The 20,491-nt window shown below is 43.7% G+C and overlaps 1 protein-coding gene across 1 annotated transcript in view; it reads left to right on the forward strand.

Moving 5' to 3' along the window:
- The first annotated feature begins 6,935 nt into the window (after positions 1–6,935).
- Positions 6,936–20,491, forward strand: part of ARHGAP10 (Rho GTPase activating protein 10) — a 240,111-nt gene continuing 226,555 nt past the window's right edge. Inside the window, exon 1 of the mRNA XM_084884902.1 lies at positions 6,936–7,304. Coding sequence (XP_084741028.1) covers positions 7,151–7,304 — 154 coding nt within the window. The 5' untranslated portion in view covers positions 6,936–7,150. The remainder of the gene's footprint in view (positions 7,305–20,491) is intronic.

Genomic DNA, 20,491 nt, shown 5'->3' on the forward strand with positions numbered 1-20,491 from the left:
TAATTTTTCTTTTCTTTATATCATTTATGTTTTGCCACAGCTATAATTTATGCTTCTCCCTCACTCTGCCTGCAGCAGAGACTGTTAGGTTCCTGTTCAAAATCTGTTGTCCTTTTTCTCTTTGTAATAAATATTAAAGTTCAGGTTTCCTTTAGGGTGGTGGTATACCTAGACAAAGAACCACATTTTCCATTTGTCCTCACAGTGAAGTGTGATCGTAAGACTTAAGTTCTGACGAATGAGATAAAGACCAAACTTGTCTAAGATCTGCAGGAAAGGCTGAGGAAAGTGCTGACTCAGCTGAGAGGGGGCCCCTTTTATCATTTTCCTTCCTCCTTCACAGAAGGAGCTCTGCAGCCATCGTGTATCATGAGGTGACATGGAGGATGGAAGCTAGGGCTTCCCTGGGACCTGTGGAATCATACTAGATGTTTTACTTCTGGAACTGATTTACAAGAAAGATGGAACCTTATGGGGTAAAGCACTATTATTTTGGATTTTCTGTTATTATGTGTCTGAATCTAATTCTAATTGATTCACAGCTTTGAAGTATACCCAGAGATTCAGGAGAACCCACATTTTTTACTTCACAGATAACAACTATGTGACTCATCAGGGAAAGGCAGCATTACATATAGCAGAACCTATAGAAAGGGAAGGTTTCATCTGAGTTAACCTCTATTTTATCTGGACTGGAAGCTGACCAATTCTCATTGATTTGAATCTTTAACATACTGAGGCACTGAGCAAAGCATAAACATGCCAACCTGACATACATAGTTAAATGTCTTCCAGGCACCCCAGACTTAATGGGTGAAACTGAAACTTATCTTGTCCATCTTTGTCACCTCTACCACCACATCGAATTCTTATCCCATATTTTCCTTTCAGTAAATATTCACTTAAGTTCATATCCATCTATCTAACTTATCATGCCAGAAGCCTTGGGCCCATGTTTTCTTTTTTTTAAATATATTTTTACTGATTTCAGAGAGAAAGGGGTAAGGAGAGAAAAAGAGAGAGAGAGAGAGAGAGAGAGAGAGAGAGAGAGAGAGAGAGAGAGAGAGAGAGAGAGAGAAGGAGAGAGAGAGAAAGAGAGAGAGAAAGAGAGAGAGAGAGAGAGAGAGAGAGAGAGAGAGAGAGAGAGAGAGAAACATCAATGGTGAGAGATAATCATTGATTGGCTGCCTCCCACACACTCCATATTGGGGATTGAACCTGCAACCTGGGCATGTGCCCTGACGAGGAATTGAACCATGACCTCCTGGTTCATAGGTTGACACTCAACCAATGAGTCACACTGGTCAGGCTTGGGGCCATCTTGGTACCTTCTTCATTTCTATATCGAGGCCACTGTCAGGTCCCAGGACCTCCTTCTAAAATATGTTGTGATCTGCTTATTTTTCTTTCTCCACTGTCACTTGGAAGGTAAAGCTATACCACTTTTTGCCCAGATAACTCAAAAGACTTCCTTCTGATTTCCCATTCTCAACACAGCAGTTAGAAAATGGAAACTTGATCATACTACCACCAAACTAGAAAACCCTTAAAGCCTCCTGATAGCATATGACACGACCAAAATCCTAAATATGGCCTAGAGGCTTTGCAAGATCTGACTCCTACCTTCTCTTTTAGAATCTTCAATATACCATATTCTTTCCCATCCCAGGGGCTTCACAGGCAGGTTCCCTGCCTGGGTTACTCTGCTCACACCCCCTATTTAATGGTCAACTTCTGTTGATTCTTCTGGTCACTAATGAAATGACTTCCTCATCAAGTCTTCCTTGACCCCACCCCCAATTTATATTTCCCAATTATAATCTATGAAACACCCCTTACATTAACTGCATGGCATCTCTATATATAAAAGGCTAATACGTTAAGTGTCCATCTGGATAAAGACGTTATATAACAATGCCCAGTTTCCTCTTCCCAGTGACTAGCCTCCTTGGAGTTTCATCAGCCCAGGAACATGGCTTGCTTTATAGCCAGGTGCAAAGATTTTACACTGCAAACAAATGTCCGTGAAGCGTTTTTCTGTGCCTCATCTCATTTGATCCTTACAGAAGTCCTGGGGTAGGTAGATAGGAGACTCGGTGGAATCCTATTTTCTTTTCATTAGCCAGAAAATGGAGATTTAGAAAGCTTAGAAACTTGACCCTACTAAAAAGAAGTAAGAAATGGTGGACCTTGAAAATGACTTTAGGTTTTCTCACTGCACAGAATATAGTCAAACACTGCTGCAGTTAAATATTTTACCCTTTGTTCTCCCTGTGTGATTTACAATAATAATCTGCTTTGTGTTGATATTTACTGCTGTGTTGCTGACAATTACCTGAAAGAGAAGTCGGGGCATTTCACTGGGCTGGAAAAAGTTTAGCTAAATCAGAAAGCAGGTCTAATTAAAAAAGTTCATTCTATATAAATAAAAGGTTAAGTTGACTCGTGCATGCACAATACATATAAAGCTCTTGCTGATGCCAATCGCATGCATGTGTTTTGATCTGTCATTGTTGATCGTGAATTTGGTTGACACTTCTATTGGAGAGAAAGGGCAAATACTGATATTAAAATATTTCTTATAATTAATTTCCTTTCAATGTGTACAAATTCATGCACCTAGTCACTAGTTTAAATATATATATTAGAGGCCTGGTGCATGAAATTCCTGCACTTGGGGGAGTGGTCCCTCTGCCAGGCCTGCACCCTGATTGATGGCTTAGGCCCGCTACTGGGCCTAAACAGTTAGTCAGATATGCTTAGTGCTGCTGTGGAGGTGGAAGAGGCTCCTGCCACTGTCTCTGTGCTCACCAGTCATGAGTCCGGCTTCTGGCTGAGCAGGGCTCCCCCTGTGGGAGCACACTGATCACAAGGGGGTAGCTCCTGCAATGAGTGTCTGCCCCCTGGTGGTCAGAGTGTGTTATAGCAACCGGTTGTTCGGCCCTTGGGAGAAACTGGCTCTCCAACATCCCCCGAGGTGTCCTGAATTGTGAGGTGTCCCCCTGTTAAGCCAGTCCACAATAGGGGCCAGGGAGGGACGTGGAAGTTGGCCAGCTTGGGAGGGATCGTGGGAGGACTCCAGGGCATGTCTGGGCCATCTGGCTCAGTCCCAATTGGCCCGACCCCAGCAGCAAGCTAACCTACCAGTCAGAGCATCTGCCCTCTGGTGGCCAGTGCACATTATAGCAACTGGTTGACTGGTTGACTGTCTGCCCCTGGTGGACAGGGCACATCATCAAGAGTGGTTGAGTGGCATTAGTACATCATTAGCATATTATGCTTTGATTGATTGAATAGCTGACCAGACAACCCAACACTTACCATATTAGGCTTTTATTATGTGTGTGTGTGTGTGTGTGTGTGTGTTTGTGTGTGTGTGTACTAGTGGCCCAGTGCATAAAATTTTTGCACATTAAAAGGGGATTAATTAGTAGGAAATAATTTAATGTTGCTATTTGCCCTTCCTCTATAATAGAAGTGTCAGAGATGAAAGAAAATTAGTAAAAAATATATGAAAACCTTCCTCCTGTCAGAGTCTGGGGCACACCATGGGACCCAGAGTCAAGTCCCCGCCTCCCCACATGTGCTTCAAAATCATGTGAGACCCAGATGCAGCCAGTCCCTGCCCCATTAAACTAGATCCAGACTTGGCCAGTCCCACCATTGTCAAGCCCTGCCAGGCAGGGGATGTAGCCTCAGGTCCCCTGGCTTGGTGCCAGGAAAGGGGGCATGACCTGAGGTCTTCTAGCCAGACCAGGGCAGGGGGCATACCTTGAGGTCCCCCATCAAGCCCCAGCAGGTGTGAAACATGGCCTGAGATCCCCTGTCAAGCCCCACTGGGTGGGGGGCATGGCCTGTGGTCCCCCTGTCAAGCCCCCCCTCAGGCAGGAGGGTGCAGCCTCAGGTCCCCCATCAAGCCCTACTGGGTCGGGGGTCCGGCCTGAGTTCCCCCAACCCAGCACTGGGGGTGCATCTTGAGGTCCCCTGTCAAGCCCCTCCAGGTGGGGAGCATGGCCTGAGATCTCCTGTCAAGCCCTGCCTGAGGTCCCCTGTCAAGCCTGTGGTCTCCCAGTCTGGCACTGGGATACAGGGTGCAGCCTGAGGTCCCCTAGCCCAGCACTAGGATGGGAAGTACACCTTGAGGTCCCCTGTCAAGTCCAAGGGGGATGGGGGAGGGTGTAGCCTAGGTCCCTGCTGATTACTCCTTAAGGCTCCTTATGGGAACTTGGCCTCAGCTGTGGGTGCAGCCATCTTTGTGACGGAATGATGGTTAATTAGCATATTCCCTCTTTATTAGATAGGATATACTTAATATCCTATCTAATAATGGTTTTGGAGGATAGAATGTCAATCTCCCTCTGGAGACCAAAAGCACAGTGACAGATACTCTTCCGTATACTGCTGTATCACCAGCACCCACTGTGGTGCTTAACATATATAGAAACTTACAGCCATTTGTGGGAAAAATGAATGAATTAATGAACCAAAGATGAGATCTGGGCACTCAGTAGCATCTGCTTTTGTAATCACCTTCCTTGAATTCTGTCTTATATAGTCTAATGCTTTGATTTCAGGGGAGGCTCCCCTGCCCCCAACCTTTTCCACACCGATAGTATGTAATCTCCATCTCTTTCTCCTTTCCCTCTCCCGCAACCTTCTTCTCATCGTCATCATCATAATTTACTACAGGTGCTTTATAAACAGTTTCATTAAGTCTTCTCAAATAGCCTGCAGCTGCAATCTCCATTACATGGATGGCAAGCCTGCGATGGAGAGAAAATGGACTTTAATTAAGGTCATACAACTATTGAATAGTGAAACTGACTTGGAGCTCTTAAATTTCTATCATTCCACTGTACCATAAGCTTTCTCTTCACTTGATCATACTTCTCATTCATTCCACAGTTATTGATAATCTCTACCAGGCACAGTAAAAGATGTAATTGAATAAAACAAACCTGATTAGGCCCTCCCACTCTTGTCCACTACAGTAGACTTATTTAGTCTTAAATTAAGGTTTATATCGACCTGCTGTTTGGGGTGCATGTGTCTCTGTGTGTGTGTGTGTGCTTTGTGTGTGTAAAGGCACAATAACAATGTTTTTTGCAATGTTGTGAAATTGTTTTAAAGAACTAGTTTGGTCCCAATATCTAAAGAATCAACCACACTGAAGGAACCTGAGTTTTTGTGGCTAGAAGTTCGAAAGTGGTAAGGAAGAAGAGGCACTTCTGAAGCAGCCCCTCTTTTTAAATCGAGAGATTTCACATACCACAAAGATTGACCCACTTAAAGTATAAAATTAATGGGTATATTTAGTATATTTACAGAGTTGTACAACCATTAAGTTTAAATTATTTTCATCATCCACAAAAGGTACCTCTTACTCTATCACTATGCCACCCTCCAGCCCCTGGCAACCACTAATCTACTTTCTATAGACTTCCCTGTTCTGGACATTTTATATTGAAAAATATATGTGATCTTTTGTGACTGGTTTCTTTCACTCCTCAACATGTTTTTAAGGTTCACAGTGTTGTTACATGCAGCTGTACTTCATTCCTCTTTATAATAGATTAATATTCCATTGAATCGATACATACATTTTGTTCATCTACTCACAAGCTAATGGACATTTGGGTCGATTCCAGTTTTTGGCTATCGTGAAGAATGCTACTATGAACAAGGATTTGTGTGGATGTATGTTTTCATCTCTCTTGGGTATCTCTACCCAGGGAGTGGAGTTGCTGGCTCATATGTTAACCCTAAGTTTAACACTTTGAGGAAGTGTCAACAGCTTTTCCTCATGAGGAAAAGTTTAGGTTTTTGCCCAGAAGGTAGACTGCCTGTGCTTGACTGTTTTGCAAGGCCCTCACTGTTTGTTTACATCCCTTCGCTTCTTGAGTGTCCTTTTCCCTCTTTATTTCCCTCCTTTATTTTCTTCTGATTTTAGTAGGGGACTGAAGTTTTCAACACTTAAAAAAGTTATTTGTAAAGCATTTTGAGCCCTCTGGAGATGGACATTAAAGTTATAATGTTTATCTGTTTATCTTTGGGTTAGGCACCATGATGTTTTGTAACAAAAGAGCTTATTGCGTAGGAGGCTTATTTAACTTGGTCCTGAGGGTCACACTCCCACAACATGTTGTCCAAACAGATTCTTACTTACCCAGCTCCCAGACTGAACGTTTTGAACAATCACTCAAGTTTCTTGTTGACGTTAACATCATTAGTAAACTGCATGTGCAAACATACGTCGCGAGCTTGTAAAATCATGCATGTAGAGTTCCTAGTGTGCGCCTGGCACATCATAAGTGGGTAATAAAATTGTTATCATTTTTTAAAAAATTACTATACTGAACAATTGATTCGTTTTAGATAAGGCTTTCGATGTCAAGCGGAGCTTTGACATGCATTTTACATTAAGTGGAGGTGGAGGAACGTGAATAAAGAAGAGCCCAGCGTTCCTTCACAGCTGAAGCCCGGTCCCGGATAAATGAAATGAGTCAATCACTTCCCCTAGCTAGCATGCCAGACCTCTGAATTATGTCGTCCGGTTGGCTGCGGAGGATTAGAGACTGCTATTAAGACTCCCCTTCCTTGACCCGGTCCAGTTCCCTGCTCCGGGGAGCCCACAGTGAGTCACCCTGAAAAGGGGAGGCGAAGAGAAGGGGAGAGGCACGCGCCCCGGGGGGGTGGGTAGGAGACAAACTCTAGAGCGAGGGAGCCTCGGAAGGAAGAGGAGGGGCAACTGCGCGTGGGGAAGAGAAGGAAGAGGCGTGGGGGGGGGGGGGGGAAGGAAGGAAGGGAAGGGAGTGGAGGAGAGGAAGAAAGAAGGCGGGAGGGAGGGAAAAGCGAGGGGGCGAGCAGCGGGGCGGGCCGGGGAGGCGCCCGGGGCGGGGCAGCCTCTCGCCTCGAGGAGGGTGCTGGGCGCGGGGGCTACGCGGGGCGGGGCCGCGGGCACTTGAGCTTCGGCGGCGGGGCTGCCGGGAGCGGGGCGCCGGGTCCTCCTCGCGTCCAGCGTCCAGGCTTGGCTCCGAGGGGAATGTCCGCACCGCGCTCGCTGCGCGCCCCGGGCTGCTAGCTCCTCCGGGACTTCCTGCTGGGCCCCCGGCCGGGCTCGGGCTGCAGCGCGGACCGCACCGCTGCCGTCATGGGGCTGCAGCCCCTGGAATTCAGCGACTGCTACCTCGACAGCCCGTGGTTCCGGGAGAGGGTCCGCGCCCACGAAGTGGAGCTCGAGAGGACCAACAAGTTCATCAAGGAGCTCATCAAGGACGGCAAGAACCTCATCGCGGCGACCAAAAGTGAGTGGGGATCGGGGCGCGGGGGGTGGGCTGCGGCGCGGCGGGGCCGGGAGGAGCCTCTCCCCGGGGGAGACGGGCAGCCTCCTGCCCCAGGCCAGGGACCAGGGGGACTGGAGGTTCAGTCGGACCGGCAGGGCCTTCTCTAGGGTCTTTTCTCCCCGGCTCCCAGGCAGCTAGCTGGTCGCAAGTTCGCTTCCCCGCTCCTGCCCCTCTTGGATAGCCAGGGCCGGGAGCCATGCGGGAGAGGTTGGTCCCGGAGCCCGCCTGCCCCAGACGGGCGTCCTTCGGTGCCTGCGTTCCCCGAGCAAGTTTTAATGCACCCTAAAGCTGCCCACAGTCCCCTACCAAACAGAAACCGTCAGCTTTACTAGTTTTTTTGTCTTATGATCTTTCAAAAGAACTTCGCTAAGGGTTCTTTGAAAACCTGGTGGGTGTTGAATTGCACTCTTCCTTTTGTAAATTTCTGATCTTCCCAGACAGTCTCGGGTCCTTCCCTGGCGTGGTGCTGCTTTCTGCGCATTCCTTCCCTCCACGCCGACCACTGATGGGCTTTAAGGCTGAGCAGCCAGCAGCCTGCCCTCTGATCCCAGGCAGGGCTGCCTGCAGATAGGGAATTCCACCTCTGTCAAGCTGGATGCTTTCCTCCCTATCGTGTGTGTGTGTGTGTGTGTGTGTGTGTGTGTGTGTGTGTGTGTGTGATTTTTTTTTCGTGCACATTACAAGGTAATTAATTAGAGGAAATAATTTAACATTGCTATTTGCCCTTTCTCTATAATAGAAGTGTCAGAGACGAAAGAAAATTATTAAAAAATGTATATGAAAACCTTCCTCCTGTCAGAGTCCGGGGCTCACCCTGAGTCCCAGAGTCAAGTCCCCTCCCACCCACATGCACCTCAAAATCGCATGAGACCCAGACCCAGACCCCCGCCCCCCTCCCCAAATTGGGCTAGGTCTAGACCCGGTCAGTCCCACCATTGTCAAGCCCTGCCGAGCAGGGGCGAGTAGCCTCAGATTCCTTGGACCAGTGCCAGGATGGGGGGCATGGCCTGAGGTCCCCCAACCCAGACCCTGGTGGGGGTGGGGTGGGGGTCGTGGGGATGCCTTGAGGTCCTCCATCAAGCCCTGCCAGGCTCCCCCCCTCAAGTCCCACTGGCAGGGTCGCAGCCTGGGGGTGCACCTTGAGGTCCCCCATCAAGCCCTGCTGGGTGGAGGCCCAACCTGAGGTTCCCTGGCCTGGTGCTGGAGCAGGGGGAGCAGCCTGAGGTCCCCTAGCCCAGCACCAGGAGGGGAAGTGCACCTTGAGGTCCCCTGTCAAGCCCTGCCGGGTGGTGGAGGGCATAGCCTCAGGTCCCTGCTGATTGCTCATTAAGGCTCCTTATGGAACTTGGCCTCAGCTGTGGGTGCAGCCATCTTTGTATAAAGCAGTGTTTCCCAAACTTCTCTCATGATGAGAATCACCTGGTGGAGTTGTTAAACCACAGATTCCTGAATCCCACCTAAGAAGTGCTAAACTAGAATTTTTGGGAACATACAGGTAAAACTGTATACTTAACTAGTGCTCTAAGACAATTTTACCTATAAGTTCCCCAAAATTCTAGTTTAGCACTTCTTAGGTGGGATTCAGGAATCTGTAGTTTAACAACTCTACCAGGTGATTCTCATCATGAGAGAAGTTTGGGAAACACTGGTATAAAGTGATGGTCAATTAGCATATTCCCTCTTTATTAGATAGGATTATTAGATAGGATGATTTCAGAGAGAGAAAGGGAGAGGGAGAGATAAAACATCAATGATGAGAGAGAATCATTGATTGGCTGCCTCCTAGCACACCTCCTCCTGGGAATCAGACCCACAATCACCCCATGTGCGTTGACAGGGAATCCAGCCATCGCCTCTTGGTTCGTGGGTCCACACTCAACCACTGAACCACACCATCAGGGCTTTTCTCTATCCTGGAAGACTTGTGAGTGAAGTGGCCACAGAATAAATTGTGTGTGTGTGTATTTATATCTGTCTGAGTATCTGAGAGAGTCTTTCTAGGAGGAAGGAAAGGGGGCCGAAATCCGTGCCGGAACACTGAATTGGTGATCCTGCTGTTAACGGGGGGCATTAACTCCAGTGAGAAGCTGGGCAGATTGACCCCACCTGTAACCCATAGCCTGTTCTGAGGATGTCTCTAGTGCTCCCTGTTCTGTCTTAAAAAATCCCAGCTCATACAGCAGACAGCGGAAGGAGCAGTTATCCAGTCTTGCAAAACTGTGTTAGGGTCTTTCTCTCTTCCCTGGTTTCTCAATCTAGTGATTTCCAGCCTTGGCAGTCTGACCCTTGTATGTTTGTAGCCATCACCTCTATGAAAAATACCCCTATGTCACTGTCTCCTTGCCTTAAGGAAGGTTAAACATACTGAGCAGACTGTCTCAAGTCCCCAGCACGGCTAGGGCCTGGTTACATGACAGTTGGGCAGGTCACTTAATTCTTTTTAACTATCCATTTAATGAATAAGTTGGAAAAAAGTTTAATGAGAAGAATTTAGTGAGCCATCCTTGTGATTTTTGGAAGCTGCTTTGGATAATGTCCAAGGTCCCCTTTGGCTCTGTGACCTCTTTGATGTTGCAAAATGAGGATTGGGAATCACTTTGGGAGATGTGACTAAGTGGGCTTATTTGGTTGATGGCTCTCCAGTATCTGTGGCAGTGGGTATGGGTGGGGAGTAGGGAGGGACTGAAAATCTGTAGGAGTGAGTGTAGAAAGGCAGAGGCCAGAAGGACACACACACACACACACACACACACACACAGTGATCATGAAGCCTGGTGTTACCCGTGTCCCTGGCGGGAGGCACGTGCCTTCCCTGACTGGCTATCGCAGCTCCCTCGGGAGCTAGGGAGCTGAGGAGAGAGGCTTTGGTGTGCAGAGAGACAGATGGCACAGCCAGTTTGGCCACTGGCAGAAAGCTATTTATGTGACTGCATGTTAGCTCTTCTGCCAAGCAGGACACATGCCTGGTGTGTCCCAGCAGCAGCTAGTGCATCTGGGAAGTGGGGGGAGGGCAGCCGTCAGCCTTCCTCCCCACAAGGTAGACTTTGGTGAATTTGTGAATAGGTATTTGTATTCTTCTTCGTTCCTGTCCTTCACCATAAGAAATAAAATTTATAATCATGCTTAAGAGAGCAACCAGAAAGTATCCTTTTTCTTAATCATGTGTTGTTTTTTTTTTTTAAAGAAAAGTTTCCATTGAACCTTTCTTCTTCTTTTTAAAATATATTTTATTGAATTTTTACAGAGAGGAAGAGAGAGGGATAGAGTTAGAAACATCTATGAGAGAATCATCGATCAGCTGCCTCTTGCATACCCCCTACTGGGGATGTGCCCGCAACCAAGGTACATGCCCTTGACCAGAATCGAACCTGGGATCTTTCAGTCCGCAGGCCGACGCTCTATCCACTGAGCCAAACCGGTTTGGGCTTAATCATGTTTAATTAACTTAAATTCTTTCTCAGAAGATGGTAAGAACACAGCTTTCCCTTACAAGCTTTTGTCAAGTTAGGAAGACACCGCCTTTATCCAGCTTGCTCCTTAAATGTTACTTCTAGTTCCTGTGGAAGATTAAGAGCGCTGGATTTAAGTCAGGACATCTGAGTTAATTCGCCTTCACGGTTAGGGCCTGGTTACATGACAGTTGGGCAGGTCGCTTAATTCTTCTGTGTCCAGTTTCTCTTGTCCTACTTATAAGAGACATTAGTAAGGTTCTGCAGTGTTTGGAAATTGCTTGATTAGTTCATCTGAAATTGCAGCCTAGGTCAATCATTTGCCTAACTAGTTGGGCCTTTCCATCACATCTGAGAGTCAAGAAGTGCAGGAAGGACATGAAGCAGAGGGAAAAGCTGCAGCAAGAATTAATCAACTAGGGCAGACTGCTTATATTTTAAGATTGTTTACATTGTTTTTGCAAACATGGATTTTTTTGGGTGCATTTTCAGAATTGTGTGTTTAAGTGATTTCTGTTTTTAATTGCCCTGTAAGATGCCTCCTGCAGGCACTAAATACTTGTTAGGTGTATGTAATTGTGAGGTCTTGATGCTTTGAATAATATTCCACACATGTGTAAGGATGTTGGAGGGGGTTCTGTGGGACCTGAAGACTTAACTGCTGAGTTCAGTTATGTAGCAATCAGAACATACTTAGCACCTACTACAAATATTGGGGTTGAGATAAAAAAGGAGGTAATTGAGTTCATTGTCCTTGGGTTGAATAAAGTTCAAACTAGGGGACATGTCCTCTCTGTATTGTGCTAAGTTCTTGAAGAAGCAAAGGATACACAGACACACATGGTAAAAAGTTAACAATTCAGTGACAAGTCAATATTCTAACTTCCCCAGGAATTGGTTGTAGGTTAGAGTAGAGAAGGTTTGCTGGAACTTTGGGAACTCATTGGTGTTTTAAGTAAGGAATAGCACGTTGTCAGATTGAAAACAGCTTAGAAGAAACCAAACTACTAACAAGTGTCTGAGAACTATGAGGAGACCGGTTTGGTTGGAATAGAGATTCCATTTTGGGTAGTAGAATGGGATGCATGGAAAGGTTAGTTTCAGATTATGGAGGTCCATAAAAGCGAGGTTGGGAATGGGGACTTTATATCCTGTGGAGAATGGCTGAAGGTTTTTCAGCAGAAGCTGGGCCTAGTGGGAAAGAGATGGCTGAGAGATAGTGTGTGACGTCTGTGTGGGCTGGAGATAGCAGTGAGGGTAGGAAGGAGATCCAAAGAGAAGAGTCTAGGATACTTAAGTTGTAGAGTGGAGATCATTCACTGGAATCTTTTTAAAATGATTTTTCAGTCCTTTAATTTTTCACTCTCCTTTCCTTTCCTGTCCTGTCCTGTCCTGTCCTGTGTCCGTCCTCTTTCAATGCAGCTTAAACTGTGTAGTTTAGATACTTGTGATCTTTAGAAATGTATGGCATATTTGCCAGAAACAGCCATAAGCCATATATACTTTTTTCATAAATTTTATGTTAGGCATTCTTGAGAGGATATATTCTATGCTAAAGGGAAATACATATTTTTATTATTTTTTAATTCTTAACTGATATATTTATTGGAGAGAGAGAGAGAGAGAGAGAGAGAGAGAGAGAGAGAGAGAGAGAGAGAGAAAATCTATTGACTCTTGTACTTGCCTTGATCAGGATTGGAACCCGCATCCTGAGTATGTGCCCTGACCGGGAATGTAACTGCAACCTTTTCCATGCATGGGATGACTCTCCAAACAACCAAGCCCACTGGCCAGGGCCCAAAACACATATATTTAAAACAACTAATTCTTACAGTTATTAAGCACTTACATGGGTATATAAAATGCTCTTTAGTAAACTTAGATTGTCTAGTTGTGTGTGTGTGTGTGTGTGTGTGTGAGAGAGAGAGAGAGAGAGAGAGAGAGAGAGAGAGAGAGAGAGAGAGAGAGAGAGAAGGGAGGGGAGGGAGAAAAGCTGGAGGTTGCCCTCATATGTGAGTCTGCTCTTATCACAGATGTGGGAAGAATGTTAGTGGCAGCCAGGACTAGAATTTAAGTCGTCCAAGTCTTGGTTTTAGTACATCTTTAGGCTTTACTATTTTAATAATTTTCGCCTTGTTTTCTTCAGGACAACATAAAAATTCTCTTTTGCTGACTTTCTGTTTATTGGAGAAATTTCATTGCTGTTGCATCGAAACATAGGGAAATTTGGAATACTTAAAAGAATTACTTCATAAACTCGGTTTCCTTATTTGTAAAATGGGACTGCTGCGGAAAGCCTTGAGGATTGACTAAAATGGGGTGAAAGTGCATTGAAAACACAGATGTTAAGCATATCCAATGGATGCAAGACATTGGGTATGTGTCGGGGGTGGGGAAGGGGAGACAGAGGGAAGGTCAATGGAGAAAAAAAAGAGACATACGTACTACTATTTGTAATACTTTAAACAATACAATAAAATTTTTAAAAAAGAAAGAAAACAGATGTTAAGTGGTCGTGTAGATTCTGTTGTTTGCCCAGCCAACATTTTTTCTCTTTCCGACAATCCAAATTTTGTGCAGGGTCTGTACCATTCCCCAAATGACTCAGGAGAAAGTGATTAGGGCTAATTATGATTAGTCTAACTCAGTGGTTCTCAATCATGGCTGATCTTTAGAATCACATGAGTAGCTATAAAAAAGATGCGCTGTCAAGGTTGAGAATCACTGAACCCGGTTGTGGTAAACCTACTTTCTAGGCTAGTAACTGGTTTGAAAGTGAGGAGGTAGTTCAGTTCTGGCCAGTGAGACATGGTGGAAAGTCTGCTGGAGACTTCGGGAAAGATTTCCTTTTGTGTGAGGCGTCTCATAAAAGGGGTTCTTCACTTTCCTGTGATGTCTGGTTATGCTGTCCAGAGCCTCTGCCACCATCCTGGGACGGTGAGTGAAGCCAAAGCAAGGACTGGCGCAGAGAGGTAACTGAGTCTGATTTTTGATGCCACTGTGGGAGCCATGAATTGTCTCAGATTTTTATTATTAATATTTTTAAAAAATATATATTTTATTGATTTTTTTACAGAGAGGAAGGGAGAGAGATAGAGAGCTAGAAACGTCAATGAGAGAGAAACATCGACCAGCTGCCTCTTGCACACCCCCCACCGGGGATGTGCCCGCAACCAATGTACATGCCCTTGACTGGAATCCAACCCGGGACCTTTCAGTCTGCAGACCGACGCTCTACTACTGAGCCAAACCGGCTTCGGCTCAGATTATTATTAATTGTCTTAAGGGAAGCCCACCTATGGATATCTTGTTGAATGGCATAAGCCAGTTTCAGTTGGGTTTTCTGCTACTTAGCACTCTATTTTTTTTTATTATTATTATTTGTTTAAGTATTACATAAACCTCCTTTTTTCCCCATTGACCTCTCCCCAGCCATTCCACCCCCCAGTACATGCCCTCACCCCCCTACTGTCTGTGTTCATGGGTTATGCTTATATGCTGCATACAAATCCTTTGGTTAATCTCTTACCCCCCTCCTTCCCCTACCTTCCCTCTGAGGTTGGACAGTCTGTTCGATGCTTCCATGACTCTGGATCTATTTTTGTTCATTCGTTAATGTTGTTCATTATATTCCACAAATGAGTGAGATCATGTGATATTTATATTTTCCCAACTGGCTTTTTTTGCTTAGCATAATGTTTTTCAAGTCCATCCATGCTGTTGCAAATGATCAGAATTCCTTATTTTTTTACAGCAGCGTAGTATTCAATTGTGCAGAGGTACCACAGATTTTTAACCCATTTATCTGCTGATGGGCGCTTAGGCTGTTTCCAAATCTTAGCTATTGTAAATTGTTTATTTAGCACCCTAATTTTGATGGAGTGGTATAATTAGAAATTTTGCCCTGCTGCTCCTATTAAGTAGAAATTTAGAGAGGTATAGAAATAAAATGCTATTAAAAGATAGAATTTTTCTCTGAGCAGGAAAGGATATCCATATATATTCTTTGCCCCAAGAAATCACACGGACACCCCTCCCCCTGCCACCACCCTCCCTTTACACCTCAGGGCATCCATCACCTGGGGTGAGTATGAAACTCTCCCTTGAGGTTTTCCTACAGGGGGCTGGTCTCGTACATGAATCTAGACTTGCTGTTAAAATAATTGCTATCAAACTGAAGCTGGGCAGTGGACCCAGGCAGGCGTTACTGGATATATGCAGGTGGTCCCTGATTCCATTTAGAGTCGTTCTCATTTAGAGCCCTCCAGCAGCTGGGGCCGCATTTACTTAGATTGTTTACTGGTCAGTTTACTGGTCAGTTAGCTGATGTCCGCTGGGTCTCTCTGGCACATTGCCTTTTCCCTTTCCCCCCAATTGCTCAGGTTTTTGCTTAGTTTTCTTTTGGGGTGTGTGCGGGGGAGATTAGAGAGCATTGTTGACTTTCAGAAGAGGAGGATATTTTTCTGCTTAATCTTTTTTCCCCCTTTTTAAAAAAATAAGTATTTTTTATTTATTTTTAGAGAGAGAGGAAGGGAGAAAGAGAGAAACATTGATGTGAGAGTGAAACATTGATTAGCTGCCTCCTGCACATCCTTATTGGGGATCGAGCCCAAAATCCCAGCATGAGGTCTGACTGGGAATCGAACCAGCAACCTTTCCATGCACAGGACAATGACCAACCAATGGAGCCATTAAAAAAAAAAAAAAAAAAAAAAAAAAAAAAAAAAAATATATATATATATATATATATATATATATATATATATATGTTTATTTCAAAGAGGAAGGGAGGAGAGAGAGATAGAAACATCAGTAATGAGAGAGAATCATTATCATTGATCAGCTGCCTCTTGTACACCCCCTACTGGGGATGGAGCCTGGAATCCAGGCATGTGCCCTTGACTGAAATCAAACCCAGGACCCTTCAGTACTCAGGCTGACACTCTTATCTACTGAGCCAAATCTGGTAAGGCCAATGGAGCCATTTTTTAAAAAAATTTCTTTATTGATTAAGGTATCACATATTTGTCTTCAACCCCCCATTCCAATTCCCCCCCCCCCCCCCCCATGGCCTCAACCCCTATTGTCCTCGACCACTTGTTAGGCTCTTTGGTTGATCTCTCCCTTTGAAGTCCAACAGTCTGACCCGTGGCTCCTTAGCTCTGGGTCTATTCTTTTCATCAGTCTATGTTGTTCACCATTTCCCCTAGATGAGTGAGATCATGTCCTACTGGAGATATACTTATAAGAATAAAAAATGAGACAAAAGCAATAATCGTTATGCTGAAAGGCGTATGAATCAGTCCGTAGAGAGTGGAGCCATTTTTTAAAAGAGAGAGTGGGAGAGACGGGAGAGAGAGAGAAAGAGAGGAAGAAATAGAAACATCGATGTGAAAGAGACACGTGGATTGGCTGCCTCCCACATGCTCCCTGACCAGGGCCGGGATGGAACCTGCAACTCAGGTTCGTGCCCTTGACTGGGAATGGAACCCGAGACCCTTTTGTCCAAGGACGACACTCCAGCCACTTAGCCATATGCTGGCCAGGGCATGTTTAATCTTTAAAAGAGCTGATGAGACAGAATGATATAGAAGATTAAGATCATAGACTGAGGTATTAGTGTGTCTGGGTCCCAAGCATAGCTCAATCACTCACTAACAATGGAACTGTGGTCAGGGTGCTTAGCTTTTCAGTATCGATGTTGTCATCTGTGAAACAGAGATTATAATTATTTCTACATAGAGGGTTAAATGAGTTAATATGTTTAAAGTGTTTAGAATAAGTACTCAAATGTACTTATTTAACCATTGTGATGCATTACCTTAATTGTGGTATGTGTTGTAATATGAAGGCTTCTTTCTTGCTTGAGAAATCACTGCTGTGGCCCAGAGACTAATATTTAACCTTTTAGTGCTTATTTACACTAAGAGTATATTTGTCCAAATCATCCTTACCATTGACCAAGAAGATAGAAAAACTTGTCAAACTGTGGAAAGACTTCCAAAGTTTGAATGTAGTTCAGGATGCTGGAAAGTCTTGAAGGTTAAGTTGATAGACCAAAGCTAAGAAGCATTTGGGGAAAATAGTTCCCAGAATTTATTTCTGACTCACAGAGATTTGCAGATTAGATAGAAGGTGTCACTAAGGCTGTTGTCAATCGAGTGGGCTGCCTGCAGGGACACTCACCCAATTAGCAGCAGGAGCTGGATCCTCTCTCTTCCAGGGGATGATGAGGAAGAGGGGAGATGGCCAGGAGAGCTCTGCTCAACGTCTTGAGATGACACCATCAATGCTGGAGCCTCCAGAGGCTTATCCATTACAGTGATACTTTGGGAGGATATTAACTTTAGTGTTTAACCAATTAGTGGACAGTGCTTGTGCTTGCTATGGGAAATTCACCACGAGAAAAAGAAGGCAACGAGAGATATCTGTAAGAGGAGTGGTTATTCTGAAGGGCTATTAGGTAATCCTATTCTCTACAAAAGAATCATTTAAGTCCCTGGAACAAATTTCCTAAGGGTTTGAAACCTCTGTGACTCTTATAGCCGCATATCACCTTATGATTTTTTTTTTCCATCATAAGAGAGGCAAGAATTACAAAAAATATAAAAATATTGTGTGGTCTGCCAGTTGGTATAAATCATGTTTTAAGAGATTGCTAACTGTATGTGGCAGGAATAGGTAAACTGTTTACATTTGACCACAGTTAATAATATATGATGTCTTTCATTGCTGTTTCAGTTTGATGTTAGAAACATAACTTTGAAAATATTTGTTTGAGATTCTGTGTTTCTTGAATTGCCTTTGACTTTATACATCAAGTTGGCTTTATCAGGATTTGTGGAAGAGTGTTTACACATTTCTAGATTATAACTCTGATTAAGGGTGTCTTGGATGTTTTACTAGTTTCCTGTCAGTGAAATTCCATTCCAGAGACAAATAGGTGATTCCAAACTCCATCTGAAGAGGGTTTTATATTATTTAAGGTGTATTTAATTTAAATAATTTTAATAACAGTAGCTAACTTTTATTAAGCATTTACTATTTGCTTTACTTTGTGTTAAATTCGGGGCAGCTATTATATTATTTAGCATGAAGATTTAGTGAAGTATATTATTATTTACCCCATTTTGGAGATTAAGATACCTAATTTAGAAATATTAATAGCTTGTCCAGATCACTGAATTTGTCAGTGGTGGAGCTGGAATGTGAACCCACATTTGTCTGACTCCAAAACCCTTAACCACAATTATAAGCTGTCTCCATAAAGGGGTGTAACTGCGGTTTTCTGTTAGGGGGAGTTATGATGATAAATCCTGGTTATCAGGAATGTGTGTACATTTCATGATCTAGTTAGGAGACTGTTCTTATACTATGCTCAGCACAATGACCATGATTTAAAATATGAATTTTAAGGCTCTCTAAGATTATTGTAAATAAAACTGATGGCTAACTTGTATAGTATGTACATCAGAGACAAAATTGGTTAAGGACCTCTCACTTTAAAAAAAAAAAAAAAAAACACGCCAAAAAAACAACAGAAAACTTTCTTCCCCTCAGTCTCTCTCTTAGACCCTCTTTTCCTCCTCAGTATGCATCTTACTCTTTACCCTGTTTCCCCGAAAATAAGACAGTGTCTTATATTAATTTTTTCTCCCAAAGTTGCGCTAGGTCTTATTTTCAGGGGATGTCTTATCTTTCCATGCGCTAGGACTTATTTTCGGAGGATGCCTTATTTTCGGGGAAACACGGTAGTAAATTTTAATTTTGTTCTCATAATTTTGTATTAGGCTTTTTTACTTTAAAAGTTTGTGAGATATTTTAGTAATATGAAAAGATATTAAGAACTCATTATTGCCGAAACCAGTTTCGTTCAATGGATAGAGCATCGGCTTGGGGACTGAAGAGTCCCGGGTTCGATTCCGGTCAAGGGCATGTACCTTGGTTGCAGGCATATCCCCAGTAGGGGGTGTGCAAGAGGCAGCTGATCCATGACTCTTTCTGGTCGATGTTTCTAACTCTCTATCTCTCTCCCTTCATCTCTGTACAAAATCAATAAAATATATTAAAAAAGAAAAGAACTTATTATAAACATCTCTGTATTTGCCTCTGAATTTAAGAAATGAAAGCTTCTCTAGTAACAACTCCCTCAAATGTGGTGTTTACTGTTCCCAGGAATTTTAATTCATCTGAACACAGTCCTAAATAATAGTACGTTTTGCATGTTTTTAGACTTTAATAGTGGTTTCATGCTATGTGTTCTGTAACTTCTTTCCTCCTCAACATCATAATTGTCAGACTTATCCATGTGGCTGCATGTGGCTCTGTTTAATTTAGGTAAAACTTTTTCCTACAAGGCATTTACAAAGATTTTGATTGATGTTCTGTAAATAACATGAGTTCAGTGATGTACCTTATATTTCATGCATTTTTTGATTGTGAAACAATATATTTGGAGAATTTCCTCAGTATGAAAGCCTTCTTGTAATTTCATAAAATTTCAAACACTAGCTTTGACAACAATCTGAATTTTGAAGACATTTAGAAAAATTCCTTTTAATATTTTTGAGTTACAAGCTTAGCATAGATCTGTGGTCGGCAAACTGCGTCTTGAGAGCCACATGCAGCTCTTTAGCCCCTTGAGTGTGGCTCTTCCACAAAATACCACGGCCTGGGTGAGTCTGTTTGGAAGAAGTGGAGTTAGAAGAAGTTTAAGTTTAAAAAATGTGGCTCTCGCCAAAACCGGTTTGGCTCAATGGTAGAGGTCAGCCTGCAGACTCAAGGGTCCTAGGTTCGATTCTAGTCAAGGGCATGTACCTTGGTTGCGGGCACATCCCCAGTAGGGGGTGTGCAAGAGGCAGCTGATTGATGATTCTCTCTCATCGATGTTTCTAACTCTCTATCCCTTTCTTCCTCTCTTTAAAAAAAAGAAATTTTATATATATATATATATATATATATATATATGTATGTATTAAAAAATAAAAAAAATAAAAAATGTGGCTTTCAAAAGAAATTTCAGTCATATTGTTGATATTTTGCTCTGTTGACTAATGAGTTTACCAACTAATGAGTTTGCCGACCACTGGCATAGATCATCAGAGCAAGCAAGTGTAAATTTTAGGACTGTAAGAAATTATTGGTCTGACTCAAGAACAAAATAAAACCTTTAAAAAGCCTTCTTGCTTTATTGAAAATAGTCTTCCAATAATAGTAGGTAGAGAAAAATGATGTTTGTATTCATAAACAAACTGCGCATTAAACGCTGTCAGTCTAGTTAGGTCAGATGAACATAATTTTTAGGCAGGGATTGGTCGGCATTTAGCGATAGGCCTCAAAGCAAACAGGAACCACAGCCTGCTTTACTTGATTATCCTAATATATAGCATAATTTATAGACTAGCCAAGGGGATGCTTTTGTAATGAGAGGGCCTTGACATCCTCCTCCTTAAACAAACATATGGGCAAACACCCTGAAAAAAACCCCTGATGCTTTACATTCTTAGGGCAGGCATCTTCCTAAGCTTCAAGGTCCACAGGAGGGACACCTGCATTGCTACCACCGCTAGGCCTGCTTCCCAGGTTGAACTTGAATTTCCTCCCCATGTTTCCTGAGGAAGGTGTTAATTCTGTGCCACTCAATATTTCAACGCTGAGTGTGATTTCTCCTTCCTTGTTGACTTGTTCGCCCACGGGCAC

Source organism: Pipistrellus hanaki, assembly GCF_964339955.1.
Source record: "Pipistrellus hanaki genome assembly, chromosome: 5".
In the NCBI taxonomy this organism is placed as follows: Eukaryota; Metazoa; Chordata; class Mammalia; order Chiroptera; family Vespertilionidae; genus Pipistrellus; species Pipistrellus hanaki.